At 36.3% G+C, this 14,093-nt stretch overlaps 1 protein-coding gene across 4 annotated transcripts in view; it reads right to left on the bottom strand.

Moving 5' to 3' along the window:
- The window catches only part of TBC1D12 (TBC1 domain family member 12), a 129,853-nt gene that overhangs the window by 75,929 nt on the left and 39,831 nt on the right, over positions 1 to 14,093 (bottom strand). For 3 of the 4 annotated variants that reach the window (XM_032245661.1, XM_032245663.1, XM_032245662.1), the window contains exon 2: positions 7,691 to 7,814. In XM_032245661.1, coding sequence (XP_032101552.1) covers positions 7,691 to 7,814 — 124 coding nt within the window. Of the gene's footprint in view, positions 1 to 2,591; positions 3,033 to 7,690; positions 7,815 to 14,093 lie in introns of those variants that run through there. The other variant, XM_032245664.1, reaches the window with a different exon arrangement.

The raw sequence follows: 14,093 nt of genomic DNA on the forward strand, positions 1-14,093 counted from the left end.
TTAATGGATATATCAGTGTATATATCAGACTATTTTGGCTCTCTCCTTGTCTCTCAATGAGAAACTTCTATGCTACTATTCTTTCTTCATATATCATATATATAATATATGCCCAGAACCTAAATTGTACCTAATAATATTTTTGAATGAAGAATTCATGGAAATAAGCCAGAAAATCTTAAGAAATCTAAGATCAGTTCAGTAATTCTGTCCTTCAAGTTCTGCTATAGAAAAGGCCTAGAGTTTGCTAATATCAGGTAACATATTGAATTGGCAGCAGAATGGTATTCTACCACACTTGATGCCTTGCATTCTGCGCTAAAGGGATTTACCAGAAAGGTGTACCAGGAGGGAAATTGTGAAAAGATCAGACTGGATTCAAAGGGAGGGTGACAAGAATCTTTGAATAGCTGCCTAAATAAATAAATAAAATATGGAGATTGACAAGAAGAAAGAATAGTAGCATAGAAGCTTCTCCATCAGAGAAAAGGAGAGAGCCAAAATAGCCTGATAAACACACCGATATATCCATTAACTGGCTTGACTTTGAGGTTCAGTGAACAGTAGGAACACTCTCCTTAAAGGGGTTAGTGTTAAACCATTATTAGTGAGTAAACCCTTCTATTTCTATATGCTGTGAACAATTTATAGAGAGCCAGAATAATGTTTCAGAAGCAGAAAACCTCCTCATCTCTACTACCTCAAGACCATGTCTGCCCAAGATAAAGAGTCTCTTACACAACTTGATCTAAGAGCTGAGAAAACCATTACGCTTGGGATAGACAGGGTTTAGCTGATTATGACGTCTTTATAGACTATTCATTTTATTCCAGATCTATGAATTCAGAGACAAAAAAACCCATCCTATATTTCAAGCTAAATTGCAATCTCAGGGCAAAACATTTCATCATTCTCTGGCATATAAGAGTACCTTAGTAAACTTCATTTTTGCAAAGTTGCTACCACAATCTTGTTTGTTTAGTCTGAAACCTACCATGATATATAAGTCTGAGAAAAAGACAGGATGAATAAAACTTTTAATATGTTGATATGCAAAATAGTATTTCTGTAATCAAATATAGATATTCAGAGTATTTTCAAACTGTAACCCTTTCCAAGTCTCCGTTTCTGATAAAATAAAAAAATGTCCCCTCGAATTCTATACCCTGTTGAATTTGTGAAAACTTATCTTTATTCTTTTAATTTTCTTTCATTAATAATTTGGGCTTCTTTCTTGAGGCTCATACTTCTCCATTCTCCCAGAAGCACAGGCCCAAAAATATTACTAGTTACTCTCCAATCTTTAGATCACACAAATTAATTTTTATGAAATCCATTTATACATGGGAATGCATAATAATTTATCAACCATCAATAAAGAACACACATGCAACTAGAAATGTAGTTATTGACTACCTTTTCAAGGTGATAACAGATAAGGTAAATAAAGGTGAAAACAAAACATGCAAAGGTGTAACAATTTTTTAAACTTTTGAAGAATAACTTCTGGTCAGTCGTGGTGGCACATGCTTGTAATCCCAACACTTAGGGAGGCCAATGTGGGAGGATGACTTAAGCCCAGAAGTTCAAGACCAGCCTCGAAAACACAGTGAGACCCTGTCTCTACTAAAAATAAAAGAATTAGCCAGGCATGGTAGCATGTACCTGTAGTGTCAGCTACTCGGGAGGCTAAGGTGGGAGGATCGTTTGAACCCAAGAGGTCAAGGCTGCAGTGAGCCATGTTCATGTCACTGCATTCTAGCCTGGGCAACAGAGCAAGAGCCTGTCTCAAAAACAAAATTTTCTTAAGAATAGCTTCTGAACACAGTCCAGCCCCTCTACAGTTTAACATCGGTAAAAGAAATGCTTTGTTTTTGCAGTACTTAGCCAAATTTTACAGCAAGAGTATCTATATTTAAGTATAATTAAAACCAATGAACTTCTTTTCAAATATTCCATTACACATACTAATAAAATCAGAAAGCAGAAAATTAAGCTCTAACATATTCAAAGTCTTACGTATTTAACATTTAACTACTGCTCACAAAACACATGTATGCTAGTCCTTTCCATAATGTTGTAAAGCAAAAGCTTACCTAAGGAAAGTGACCTATTCTACTTTTAGATAATTTGAAACTCTCTGATTAAGAAATTAGTATCTTAAAACCTTTTTCCTTGCCTGTCAAAAGTTATGTGAAACTGATTCAACCACTCAACTTAAACTTCTCCAGAAAATGGCATGAATGTTGATGAAAAACTTGATCATCTAAGTAAGTACTACAATCTCATTTTCACGTTAAAGATACCAATATAAAGGTAGAGTCTAGCAAAAAAAGATAACTTTCTCTGAAAGATTATCAGTTTGACATAAATCATGCATATTCAATTTAGTATGCAATTGTATCATAATTATATATAACATGGTTCATTTGAAATCATTCTCACTTATAGTCTGGAGTTCATAGGACAATGTAGCTGTATTCCAACTTTACCTACTAATTTAGAAAAAAAAAAAAACCCAGGTCAACTACACTATGATATAACTGAAATATTATCTATGATTATAAGATGCAATTTTTAACATGGCTCACCAATTGGTTCAAAAGGCCACAAGCTGAATTTCACATCTGCAAGAGAACACATGTGATAATCCTCAAAAAGCAATACTAGGAATGTTCTTGTGATTTGGGAATTGATCATCAAGTTAAATGCCAAACTTCAGTCAGTTTGACTTTGCTATAATCCTAAAATGTTTTTTATGTTTCTTTACTGTTAACACGGAAAGCACTAAAATTGATTAGACTTGTAATAAAAGTTAGCATAGGAATAAAAAAAAATTTAACAATTAACCTACAGGTATCTTTCACTTATGAATCCACATATCTCTGAAAAGCTACAGGTACAAAACATGTAGAGTTAAATTATATATATATACGTGTGTGTGTGTGTGTGTGTGTGTGTGTGTACATAGAAATACACATGGTGACATTTCATTCTTGAATAGAAAAAAAAAGCATAGATAAGGCCGGGCACGGTGGCTCACGCCTGTAATCCTAGCACTTTGGGAAGCCGAGGCGGGTGGATCACGAGGTCAAGAGATTGAGACCATCCTGGCCAACATGGTGAAACCCCGTCTCTATTAAAGAAAAAAGATTGAATTTATTTTAATTTCAAAAAAGAAAAAAAAAAATATATATATATATATAATACCACATATGCAAAATATATACATCCAAAAATAATTACGTGTTTTCCACACACAAAAAAGTGAATTTTAAAAGGCCTAAAAATGTGAAAGGAAAGTGAACTGAGATATATCATTCTATGATATATCTTTTATATTTTATAAAGAGAATATAATCATGTGTTATCTGTGTACCTAATAATAGAGAAAAAAGTTTTGTTTTGTTTTGTTTTGTTTTTTTGAAACAGCCCAGGCTGGAGTACAGTGCTGTGACCTTGGTTCACTGCAACCTCCGCCTCCCAGGTATAAGTGATTCTCCTGCCTCAGCCTCCCAAGTAGCTGGGGTTACAGGTAAGCACCAGTATAACCACTAACTTTTTTGTGTTTTTAATAGAAATGGGGTTAGCCAGGCTGGTCTCGAACTCCTGACCTCAAGTGATCCACTTGCCTCAGCCTCTCAAAGTGCTGGGATATGGATGTGAGCCACCGCACCCAGCAAAAACTTTGTAAATTAAATCTTTTTTTCTTTACTTAGTGTATAATCCTACAGATGTCTTTCCATTAAACAAATGTTTGGCTTAATAACATAGTTATATTTAAAAATATGGCAACTCTGCAGGGCACAGTGATGTGCGCCTGTAGTGCCCTGTACTCTGGAGGCTAAGACAGGAGAATTGCTTGAGCCCAGGAGTTTGGGGCCAGCCTGGGCAACATAGCAAGCCCCATCTCCTAGAGATTCTGAAGACTAGCTTTATAAAGTTATTAGCCAATGAAATAATACTACTCTCATCTCCTAATAAATGTCTGTTTTGCCATTCAAAAGGCAAGTGAGGCATCATTTCTCTTAGTAGTTTCTTACACCGAAATTACTAGCTACCTCTTCATTTCCTAAAGCCATAACAGCTTAAGACCCTATCCCAAAACAGGACAGAAGTGTCCTAACACTCCTCATGGCTTTACTGATATTATCTTCACTTTCGGTTTCTGATTCCAAACATGTAACACCTATCTGAAAGCATACATGGTAAAGAATCTCAGATACAATTTTATAATGTTTCAGAGAATTCAAAAATCAGGGCTGTGAAAAAAATGTTTCTAATTTAGAACAGAGATACAAAATTGTAAATTTACCATTACTATCAAGAGAAAATCATACCCACTTTGAAAAATGATAATTGCAGGGAAGAGGACGGCAAAGTTAGACAAATAGGCAGTAGAGGACACACACTGAAGCAGAAAGCAAGAAGTAAAAACATGTTTCATCACATGGTAAAAGTGATACATATGTGGTTTTTTTTTTTTTTTTTTTTTTTTTTTGAGACAGAGTTTTGCTTTTGTCACCCAGGCTGGATTGGCACAATCTTGGCTCAGTGCAACCTCCAACTCCCAGGTTCAAGGGTTTCTTCTGCCTCGCCCTTCTGAGCAGCTAGGATTATAGGCACCTGCCACCACACCCAGTTAATTTTTGTATTTTTAGTAGAGACCAGGTTTCAACCATGTTGGCCAGGCTGGTCTCAAACTCCTGACCTCAGGTGATCCACCTGCCTCGGCCTCCCAAAGTGATTGCAGGTGTGAGCCACTGTGCCCGGCCAATACATATTTTGAAGGTAGAAAAGGGTCAGAAGAACAATAACTTGACTATACATAATACCTCCCAGAGAACTAACCTAACCACAAAAAGGGCACTAAAATATACACTAATAACTGTGACATAGCTAGAAAGCTCAAAAAGTAAAGTAAGTGGCTCAGGGAAACAATCTGTTAAAGGATCAGAGAAGGGCCACAGAGGCAGAAACTACATTTCAGCTCTACTTCTTCTTCCCATATAAAAAAGAGCTGTTCTTTTCCCGAGCACTCATCAAGTTTTTATGTCATAAATATAAAGGAGAATGTGAGGTCTTGGCTTTCTAAAATGAAAACAGCAGATTAAAGGTACACAGTATATCAGCAAAGATAATTATCCAACTAGTAATTTCTTCAGAGACTTATGGTAAGAAAATATCATAGAATGTTAGTTTATATAAAGATATAAAAATGTATGTGCATGCATATTTAAACTATCATAAAAAATCAAGAATACCTACAGAAACCTTCAGTAGCAAGACCACCGTTTTGCCTCTAGAGGGCAAACTTGGTCTTCTGAAAAACTCTAGACAAGAGAAGTTACTTTCAAGACTTTATCCCTCTCCCCCTCAAAAAAAAAAGGAGTTAATAGCAGAGGTTTCCAATCTTTCTTGGTCAATGTCTTTAGTGTCTCAGTAATTTTTTCACAGTAACTCCTAAGCCAAAAGAAATACCTAATTATTCTGTTTAATAAGTAGCTATGTCTAAACAATTTAATAAGGATATATATCCTAACAGTAACCACTAAAAAAAAAACCACATAAATTGAAAAAAAATACGTGTGTGTGTGTGTGTGTGTGTGTGTGATGGAGTCTCGCTCTGTCACGCAGGCTGAAGTGCAGTGGTGTGATCTTGGCTCACTGCAACCTCCACCTTCTGGGTTCAAGCAATTCTCCTGTCTTACCCTCCCAAGTAGCTGGGATTACAGGCATGCACCACCATGCCTGGCTACTTATTTGTATTTTTGGTAGAGATGGGGTTTCACCATGTTGGCCAGGCTGGTCCTGAACTTCTAACCTCAAATGATCCACCTGCTTCAGCCTCCCAAAGTTCTGGGATTACAGGCATGAGCCACTACGCCCAGCCTCATTCTTAATCACAACTGATTACCAACATGGGCATGTGTGGCTTTGTGTACTATATACAATTTCTCAAACCTTAAAATCAGATTAGGTATCACCCTCATTTCCAGTCCCACAATGACTTTTGTACAGTAGCTGGTTTTCATCACAGCAATTTTGGAAAAAACAGATTCACAAAGATATGATGCCACAGAAAAGTATGTAGTAGTATTTAATGTTGGAACTGTGTACTGCTTCAAATTAACAGTCTAAGCCATATCCAACTGATGTGGAATATCACTGAGTTTGCCTCAAAAAATTTAAATATCCCACAGTACCCCAGTGTGTTAAGTGCAGAACACCAGAGTGTCTGAGCACATGGCTTGGGGATCACAGCATACAGTTTTACGTACCAATAGATAAACTATCCACTATTTTAATCACTTGTAAAGAAAATTAATTACAAGCCAGGTGTGGTACCAGCTTCTCAGGAATCTAAGGCAGGAGGATCACTTAAGCCCAGGAGTTTGAGGGCAGCCTGGGCAACATGGCAAGACCCAGTCTCTTGAAAAAAGAAATTAAGTTGGTTTACAGGGAGAGGAGGAGGATGGTCTAAGTGCTGACTAGCTAGAAAATTCAGGCAAATCCCTCAAAAGGGAAAGGGAGGGGCTGCTTAGAAAGACCGCCTTTTGTTTGTTTGTCTTTTGCTTCTCTCAGGGAGAAATATGCAGTCCTCTAGGGTTGTCCATGTACATTCTGTGGGGATAAACACCATGGTTCTGGTTAAACAGCTAGTGATTTTGACAGCTGTGTCAAGAAGGGTTAGGATCAACTACAAAATAATATGGGTTGTAAAATGTAGTGTGTTTCCCTAACTTCCTGTTTTACCTGAGGAAAAAATAAATTCAATGCAAAAAGAAGAAAAAAGAATTAAATACAGTAATGCTTTTAAAGCTCTAAAATTATTTCTTCATATTACCTGGAAAACCAGTTTTTCTTCTGAGCAATAAAAGGAAGACTATTAAATCCGTAAAGGAAGATATCTTTTCCAATTTGAATGACGGTTACTGCCTTCATATGATTGTTTTTATAAATGCTAGCTGTGTTAAATCTGGTAAACTACAATTGGAAAGGAGAAAAATAGGAAATGTATTACATATCTTCTTCTGAGCAATAACTTTTCTGAACTTTAAAACACTGCAGATTGATCCAGTCTCACTGCTTTCTATTATCACTAATCTAGTACTGAAGAGCCAAAGTTCATAAGTCAAGATCAGAAACTCTTAAGAACTCAAGAATACAGATATTAATAGAAGTATCAGAAGAAATAGCTTCTAAATTACTAGAAACAGACTGTGTACCAACTCAACTCATTTACAAAGTCCTTGGTTTAGAGAGGACACCAGAAAAGTGACAAAGGAAAGAGTTCAACCTCATAATCTACTCAGTTTTTGCTTTTTACTATTTCATCAGTTCACAACTACCAATACTCAGTCACACATCTGTGCCACTGACAAATGCTACCAACTTCAACTGGAGTCAAACAGTATGTGGTAAGAGTGATTCGCTAAGTTTTAAAAAAAATCTATTCAAGGAATAACTGGTTAAAAAAAATCAATATTCCTTTAAAGAATTTTCATAACTATAAAAGATAATGGAAAATATGTGATCTGTTTTTCTACAAAATTTAGCAGGTCCCTATAAATACCTATAATCCCAAAAGTCTATATCTAGAAAAATAATAAAAATAAAATATGGTTAGTTATTTTTTAAAAAATGCTTGAAAAGCTAGTGCAAACTACATGGCTATGTCAGTACTTACCTGCTGAATGATTCTGGATGTTTTCTGAAGATTCTCTCTAGGAGGGACTTTACCAAATAATTTCCAACCAGGAGCACTATGGACAACTGATTTGAGTTCCTTTGTCCTTTTTGGAAAAAGGTTTCTGAAACACAGAAAAGTTACATGAATTGTGTTTTTTGTAACCAGAGAGCTATTTAACAGTAATTTTATACTAAGTTTGCTCCCAAGGCAAAAACAAAAATATTTTTAAATAAAGCTATTTCTACTATTTATACCACTATTACTTAGAATAACAAAGCTCAATTAAGAATATCTGGCTTAATACCTAATACAAGTAGGGCTTAAAACCTAGATGATGGGTTGATAGGTACAGTAAACCACCATGGCACACATATATACCTATGTAACAAGCCTGCACATTCTGCCTATGTGTCCCATAACTTAAGTAAAATAAAATAAAGAGTATCTGGCTTATATAGAGGTATTAGAAGAATCATCAACAGAAATAATAAAAAGATAAATTTGAAGAAAAATGATAGCCATAAATAAGATACAAACATTTGTTTAACTCAGCTACAAAGTATACTAGAATTGACTGTACATGTACTTAAAATTAATAGCCAAAATTCTAAGAACAAAAACATTTAAAAGAAACTATATAAAAGTTAAAGAATTAAGTAATATAATATTTGGATAAATATTTACAGTAATAATTTATAATAAAATTATATCTATTAACCCTCCATTGCTATGACACATATATGTAAACTGTTTTTCCTAGGCCAGCTATGTATAAGAAAGCTTATTACAAAACAGTCAATATATAACCAAGGAAGAAAGTATCTCTCACTGAAAAAATCTAAAAAAAAAAAAAAAACTTGCACAAGTATTAAGGATTTTATCTATTATCTCCATGCCCTAACCAACCCAATTAAGTATCTATATTTTTATGTAAGCAGGGATGATACTCAAAATACGTACCCTCCAAAACAACATGACCAAGCGGCCCATGAACTAATTAGAAATAGGCACTGATGAAGTCAACTCAGTATAAACCCTTTGCATAAGCTATAAATGAACATAAAGAAAATTTTAAATTCACACATACAATTAGTTACAAACAGTTTCAAATAGGTTGAAGTCCCAAATAATTAGATTTGTCTGTACTCAAAATGCCATATCAATATATCTTAAAAGTACAGAACAGTGATAACAGAAAATAAGTTTTTAATGAAAAATGTTGAGGGACTCCTACAAAAGAATGCAAGCTAATCAATAATAAAGAAAAGAAATGGCCAGGCATAGTGGCTCATGCCTGTAATCCCAACACTGGGAGGTCAAAGCAAGAGGATCACTTGAGCCCAGAGTTTCAGACCAGCCTGGGCAAAGTAGTGAGACCCTGTCTCTACAAAAAATAAAAAATAGCCAGGCATGGTGGTGCACACCTTGTAGTGCCAGCTACTTGGGAGGCTGAGGTGGGACAATCACTTGGGCCCAGGAGTTAAGGGTGCAGTGAGCTATGATATTGCCACTGTACTATAGCCTGAGCAACAGAGCAAGACCCTTCCTCCAAAAAAAGGAAGGAAAAGAAACTCTTATTTCCTCAGGTGTATAATGGAGATAAACACATGACACTTAGAATAATTGCTACTTTAAGACACTCTGGAGGTTTCACCTCAAGAGACCATGTACACTGGCTTAATTCTCTACTTTATAAAATCACTAAACAGCTGAAAGTTTTCAATAGTGAATATGCCAAGGACTAGGAATACTTCTAAGAAAAATTTTCAAGCTTCAAATGATGGTCTATTAATATAAACAATGTTTGGTAAGTTGTGCACTACTTATCAAGAAAACACTTTGTAGCTGATTTAAACAAATGTTTACATCTTATTTATGGCTATCATTTTCCTTCCAGTTTGTTTATCTTTTTTATTATTTCTGTTGATGATTCTTCTAATACCTCTTTGCTCCAAATTTGCCTTTATGCTCTGGGATAATAGACAAAATTCCTTTAATCATTTCTCCTTTAAAACAAATATGAAATTGTTAAGCTTTCTGAGTAGAGGACACCAAAAGGAGACAAGGAAAAAGGGGCTCTCCTGTGGTTTCCAGGGGCTGCACAGTGGATCAGGGGTAGAAGTGTGAGGACATCCAGTAAAGCTCTGCTTAGCCAGATGCCCAGACTGCAGCCCCTCAGCAAACTTGCAGCCTTTTGGTGAATCTGCAGCCTCAACCTGGAGATGGTGTTCCTGAAGCCTGCTCAACATAAAAATGACTCCACCAAAGGCTTCCTGCCAGCACCAGTGTGCCAATTTCCTCTGCAAGCCCCACACAGGCCAGACAGTTCTCACCAAGTCATACTTTCTCTACAATCTCTATGTGACCTGTCTTAGCCCTAAAGGTTTCCTATCTACCCACACTAATAAACACAGGAGAAAATCTTTGTCACCATGGCTTATGCAAAGAATTATTGGATATGGCACCAAAAGCATGATAAAAGAAAAAGTTTATAAAAGTTTCTTTTCTTTTATAAAAGAAAAGTTTATAAAGTCTCTTTATAAAAGAAAAAGTTGACAAACTGGGCTTAATAAAATTTAAAACATTTGAACCTCAAAAGACATCATGGATACAAAATGATAGGATGGAAAGATCTAGGGGTCAGTCTCCCCACCAAAGTGAAAGTTGAGCTAGAAGGAGTAACTGGAGCTGGGTACGGGTGGCTCATGTCTGTAATTCTGGACTTTGGGAGACCAAGGCGGGTGGATGACCTGAGGTCAGGAGTTCGAGACCAGCCTGATCAACATGGCAAAATCCTGTTTCTACTAAAAATACAAAAATTAGCTGGGAGTGGTGGCATTACACACCTGTAATGCTAGCTATTCAGGAGGCTGAGGCAGGAGAATTGCTTGAACCCAGGAGGCAGAGGCTCAAGCCGAGTGAGCTGAGATTGCACCACTGCACTCCAGCCTGGGAGACAGAGCAAGACTCCGTCTCAAAAAAAAGTAAGAGTTTTTTAAAAAGTAAAAGAAACTGAAATCAAGTACTTTAGTAGAACTCTGGGATCTGATCAAACCCTTTTAACAACCAAGGGAGTATTTGATGAAAAAAGAGGCTACTGATCCTTCATAAGTATTAATAAGCAGCATGCATAAACCAATTATCCTCCCCCATTCCTCAGAACCACCATCACCACTACCCAACACCTCTTGTGGCAGTGGGAATAGCAGCCTATGTTCTTGGAGTTGCTAGTTGGTGCCAGGAGTGACAGTGAGGATCACGTCCTTCAAAATTTAGAGTTGTACATTTTGGTTGGTCTGGAGTGCCCTAAGGGACAGATGCAGGCACATGCATGTTTCAGTACTCTCCCCAGCAGTAGCTTTCACTGTCAGTATTTATCTGAAACTAAAGAAGGTAAAACCTTTTTTGTCTCCTTTTTTGGAGCCAGGTATCTAAGGAAATCTTTGTCAGGTCACCAGCTAACCAGAGAGACAACAGAACAAAAACTTGTGACTATACCCAATATGGAATACATACTCTGTGAAAATAGCTTGTAAAGCCACAAATAGGTGGCTTTAGCCCTCAACAAGCAAAAAAAGCAATCACTGAGGAATGGGAGAAACAGATTTATAGAGTTATCATACTATAATATTCAGAGTATCCAGTTCTCAGCAACAACAACAAAATTACAAAACATGACACATAGAAATGGGAAAGTATAGCCCATTCCCTAGAAAAAGGAATTTGACAAAAATCATCCCTGAGGAAGCCCAAACAATGTAATTATTAGTCAAACACATTAAATCAACTTCATTTAAAAAAAAAGCTCTAGGAGACTGAAAATAAAAAAAACATGGACAAATAACTAAGAGGGAAAATGAATAAACAAAATGAGAATATCAGTAAAGACAGAAAGTATAATAAGCAACCAAATAAATTCTGGAGCTGAAAAACAACTAAAATAAGAAATTCGCCAGATGCATTCAACAGCAGATTTAAGCAGAAGAAAGGACTGGCAAATGTGAAGATAAGAAAATTGAAATTGTCCACTCTCAGTAGTAGAAAGAAAAATGAAGATAAAGGAACAGGGCCTGAGGGGCCTGTAAGACATTACTAAGTGTACCCATCTATGTACCATAGAAGACCTAGAAGGAGAAAAAGACAGAGGCAGAAAAAGCATTTGAAGAAATAATCAAAAACTTCTCAAATCTGAGGAAAGACATAATCTACACATCCAAAAAGCTCAACAAACTTTAAGCAGGATAAACTCAAGGAGATTCACACTGATACATTATAGTCAAACAGGTGAAACTCAAAAACAAAGAGAGAATTTTGAAAACAGTAAATGAGAGGTACCATCAAAACAAGGGATCCTCAATAAGATTAACAGCTTATTTCTCTTCAGAAACCATGGGGGCCAGAAGTAAGATTACATATTTAAAGGTCAAAAAGGAAAAAAAAAATCCACCAAAAATTCCATATCTAGCAAAACTATCTTTCAAGAATGAAGGAGGGGCCAGGTACAGTGGCTCACACCTGTTTAATCCCAGCACTTTGAGAGGATGACGTGGGCAGATTGCTTGAGGCCAGAAGTTCCAAACCAGCCTGGGCAACATGGCAAAACCCCATCTCTACTAAAAAAATACAAAAATTAGTTGGGTGTGGTGGCACACGCCTGTTATCCCAGCTTCTTGGGAAGCTGAGGCATAAGAATTGCTTAAGCCCAGGAGGGAAAGGTGGCAGTGACCCCAGATCACACCACTGCAGTCCAGCCTGGGTGACAGAGCAAGACTATGTCTCAAGAAAAAAAAAAAAAAAAAAAAAAAGGAGAAATGAAGACACTTCCAAATAAACAAAAGCTGAGGGAACTCACTACCAGTCAGTAGACCTGCCCTACAAGAAATGGTAAAGGGAGTACTTCAGGCTGAAATTAGAGATTAGACAGTAACTCAAAGCCATGAGAAGAAATAAAGAACACTGGTAAGATTAACTATATAGGTAATTTATATAGGTAAATATAAAAGCCAGTATTATTGTAGTTTTTGTTAGTAACTCCTGATTTTTCCCACATTATTTAAAAGGCTAATATGCAAACAATATTTTAAAATTTCTGTTAATGGGCACACAATCTACAAAAATGAATCTGCAACAATAACACAAAGGAAGAGGGACAGAGGGATAGTAGCACAGTGTCTGTCCATGTCTGAAACTAATTTGGTTTATTTAAACTAGGTTGTCATAAGTTTAAGATGTTAATCACAATCTCTAAGGCAATAGGAGAAAATAACCAAAAAAACAGAGAAACAGAAAGAAGAAAGGAATCAAAATGGTAGACTAAAAAAATTCAACTAAATACCAAAAAAAGGCAGTAATGAAGGAATTGAGAAACAAAAAACATGTAACACATAGAGAAAATAAAGAGCTAAATGCAGAAGTAAATCCTTCCTTCTCAGTAACTAATGTTCATGCAAGTATATGAAAGTCTCTATTAAAAGACAGAGATCAGTAGATTGGATTTTTAGTCTATTTATATACCGTCTACAAGAGATTCATTTTACAAAGAAAGCTACAAAGAGGATGAAAGTAAATGAATGGGGAAAATCATATTAAAAGCAAACAGTCATAAAAAGAGAGTTGGATTGGCTATATATTGTCAGACAAAATAGACTTTAAGTCAAAAGAGATCACACAAAACAAAGAACAATACTATGTGTTGGAATAAAATGTTCAATCCAGCAAGAGAATATAACAATTATAAACATATAACACCTAACAACGCAACCACAGTAAAATACAGTCTTCTCAAGTGTTCTTGAATCATTCTCCAAAACGGACCATATGTTTATTCACAAAACAAGCCTTAATAAATTTTAAAAAAAACTAAAATCATACAAAGTATCCTTTCTGACCACAATGGAATAGAATTGAATCATGGAACCAATAAGTCAAAGAAGAAATTACCAGGTAAGTCAGAAAATATTTTGAGATGTATTAATATAGAAACATAACATATCAAAATTTATGGGAGAGGGCCGGGCGCGGTGGCTCAAGCCTGTAATCCCAGCACTTTGGGAGGCCGAGGCGGGTGGATCACGAGGTCAAGAGATCGAGACCATCCTGGTCAACATGGTGAAACCCCGTCTCTACTAAAAATACAAAAAATGAGCTGGGCATGGTGGTGCGTGCCTGTAATCCCAGCTACCCAGGAGGCTGAGGCAGGAGAATTGCTTGAAACTGGGAGGCAGAAGCTACAGTGAGCCAAGATGGCACCACTGCATTCCAGCCTGGGTGACAGAGCACAACTCTGTCTAAGATAGATAGGTAGATAGATAGATAGATAGATAGACAGACAGACAGAGAGACAGAGCAAAAGCAGTGCCTAAGTAGGAAATTTGTAGATTAAGCATCTGCCTTATAAAAA

Source organism: Sapajus apella, unplaced genomic scaffold (assembly GCF_009761245.1).
Source record: "Sapajus apella isolate SASKATOON/1434 unplaced genomic scaffold, GSC_monkey_1.0 scaffold58, whole genome shotgun sequence".
NCBI classification, from domain to species: Eukaryota; Metazoa; Chordata; class Mammalia; order Primates; family Cebidae; genus Sapajus; species Sapajus apella.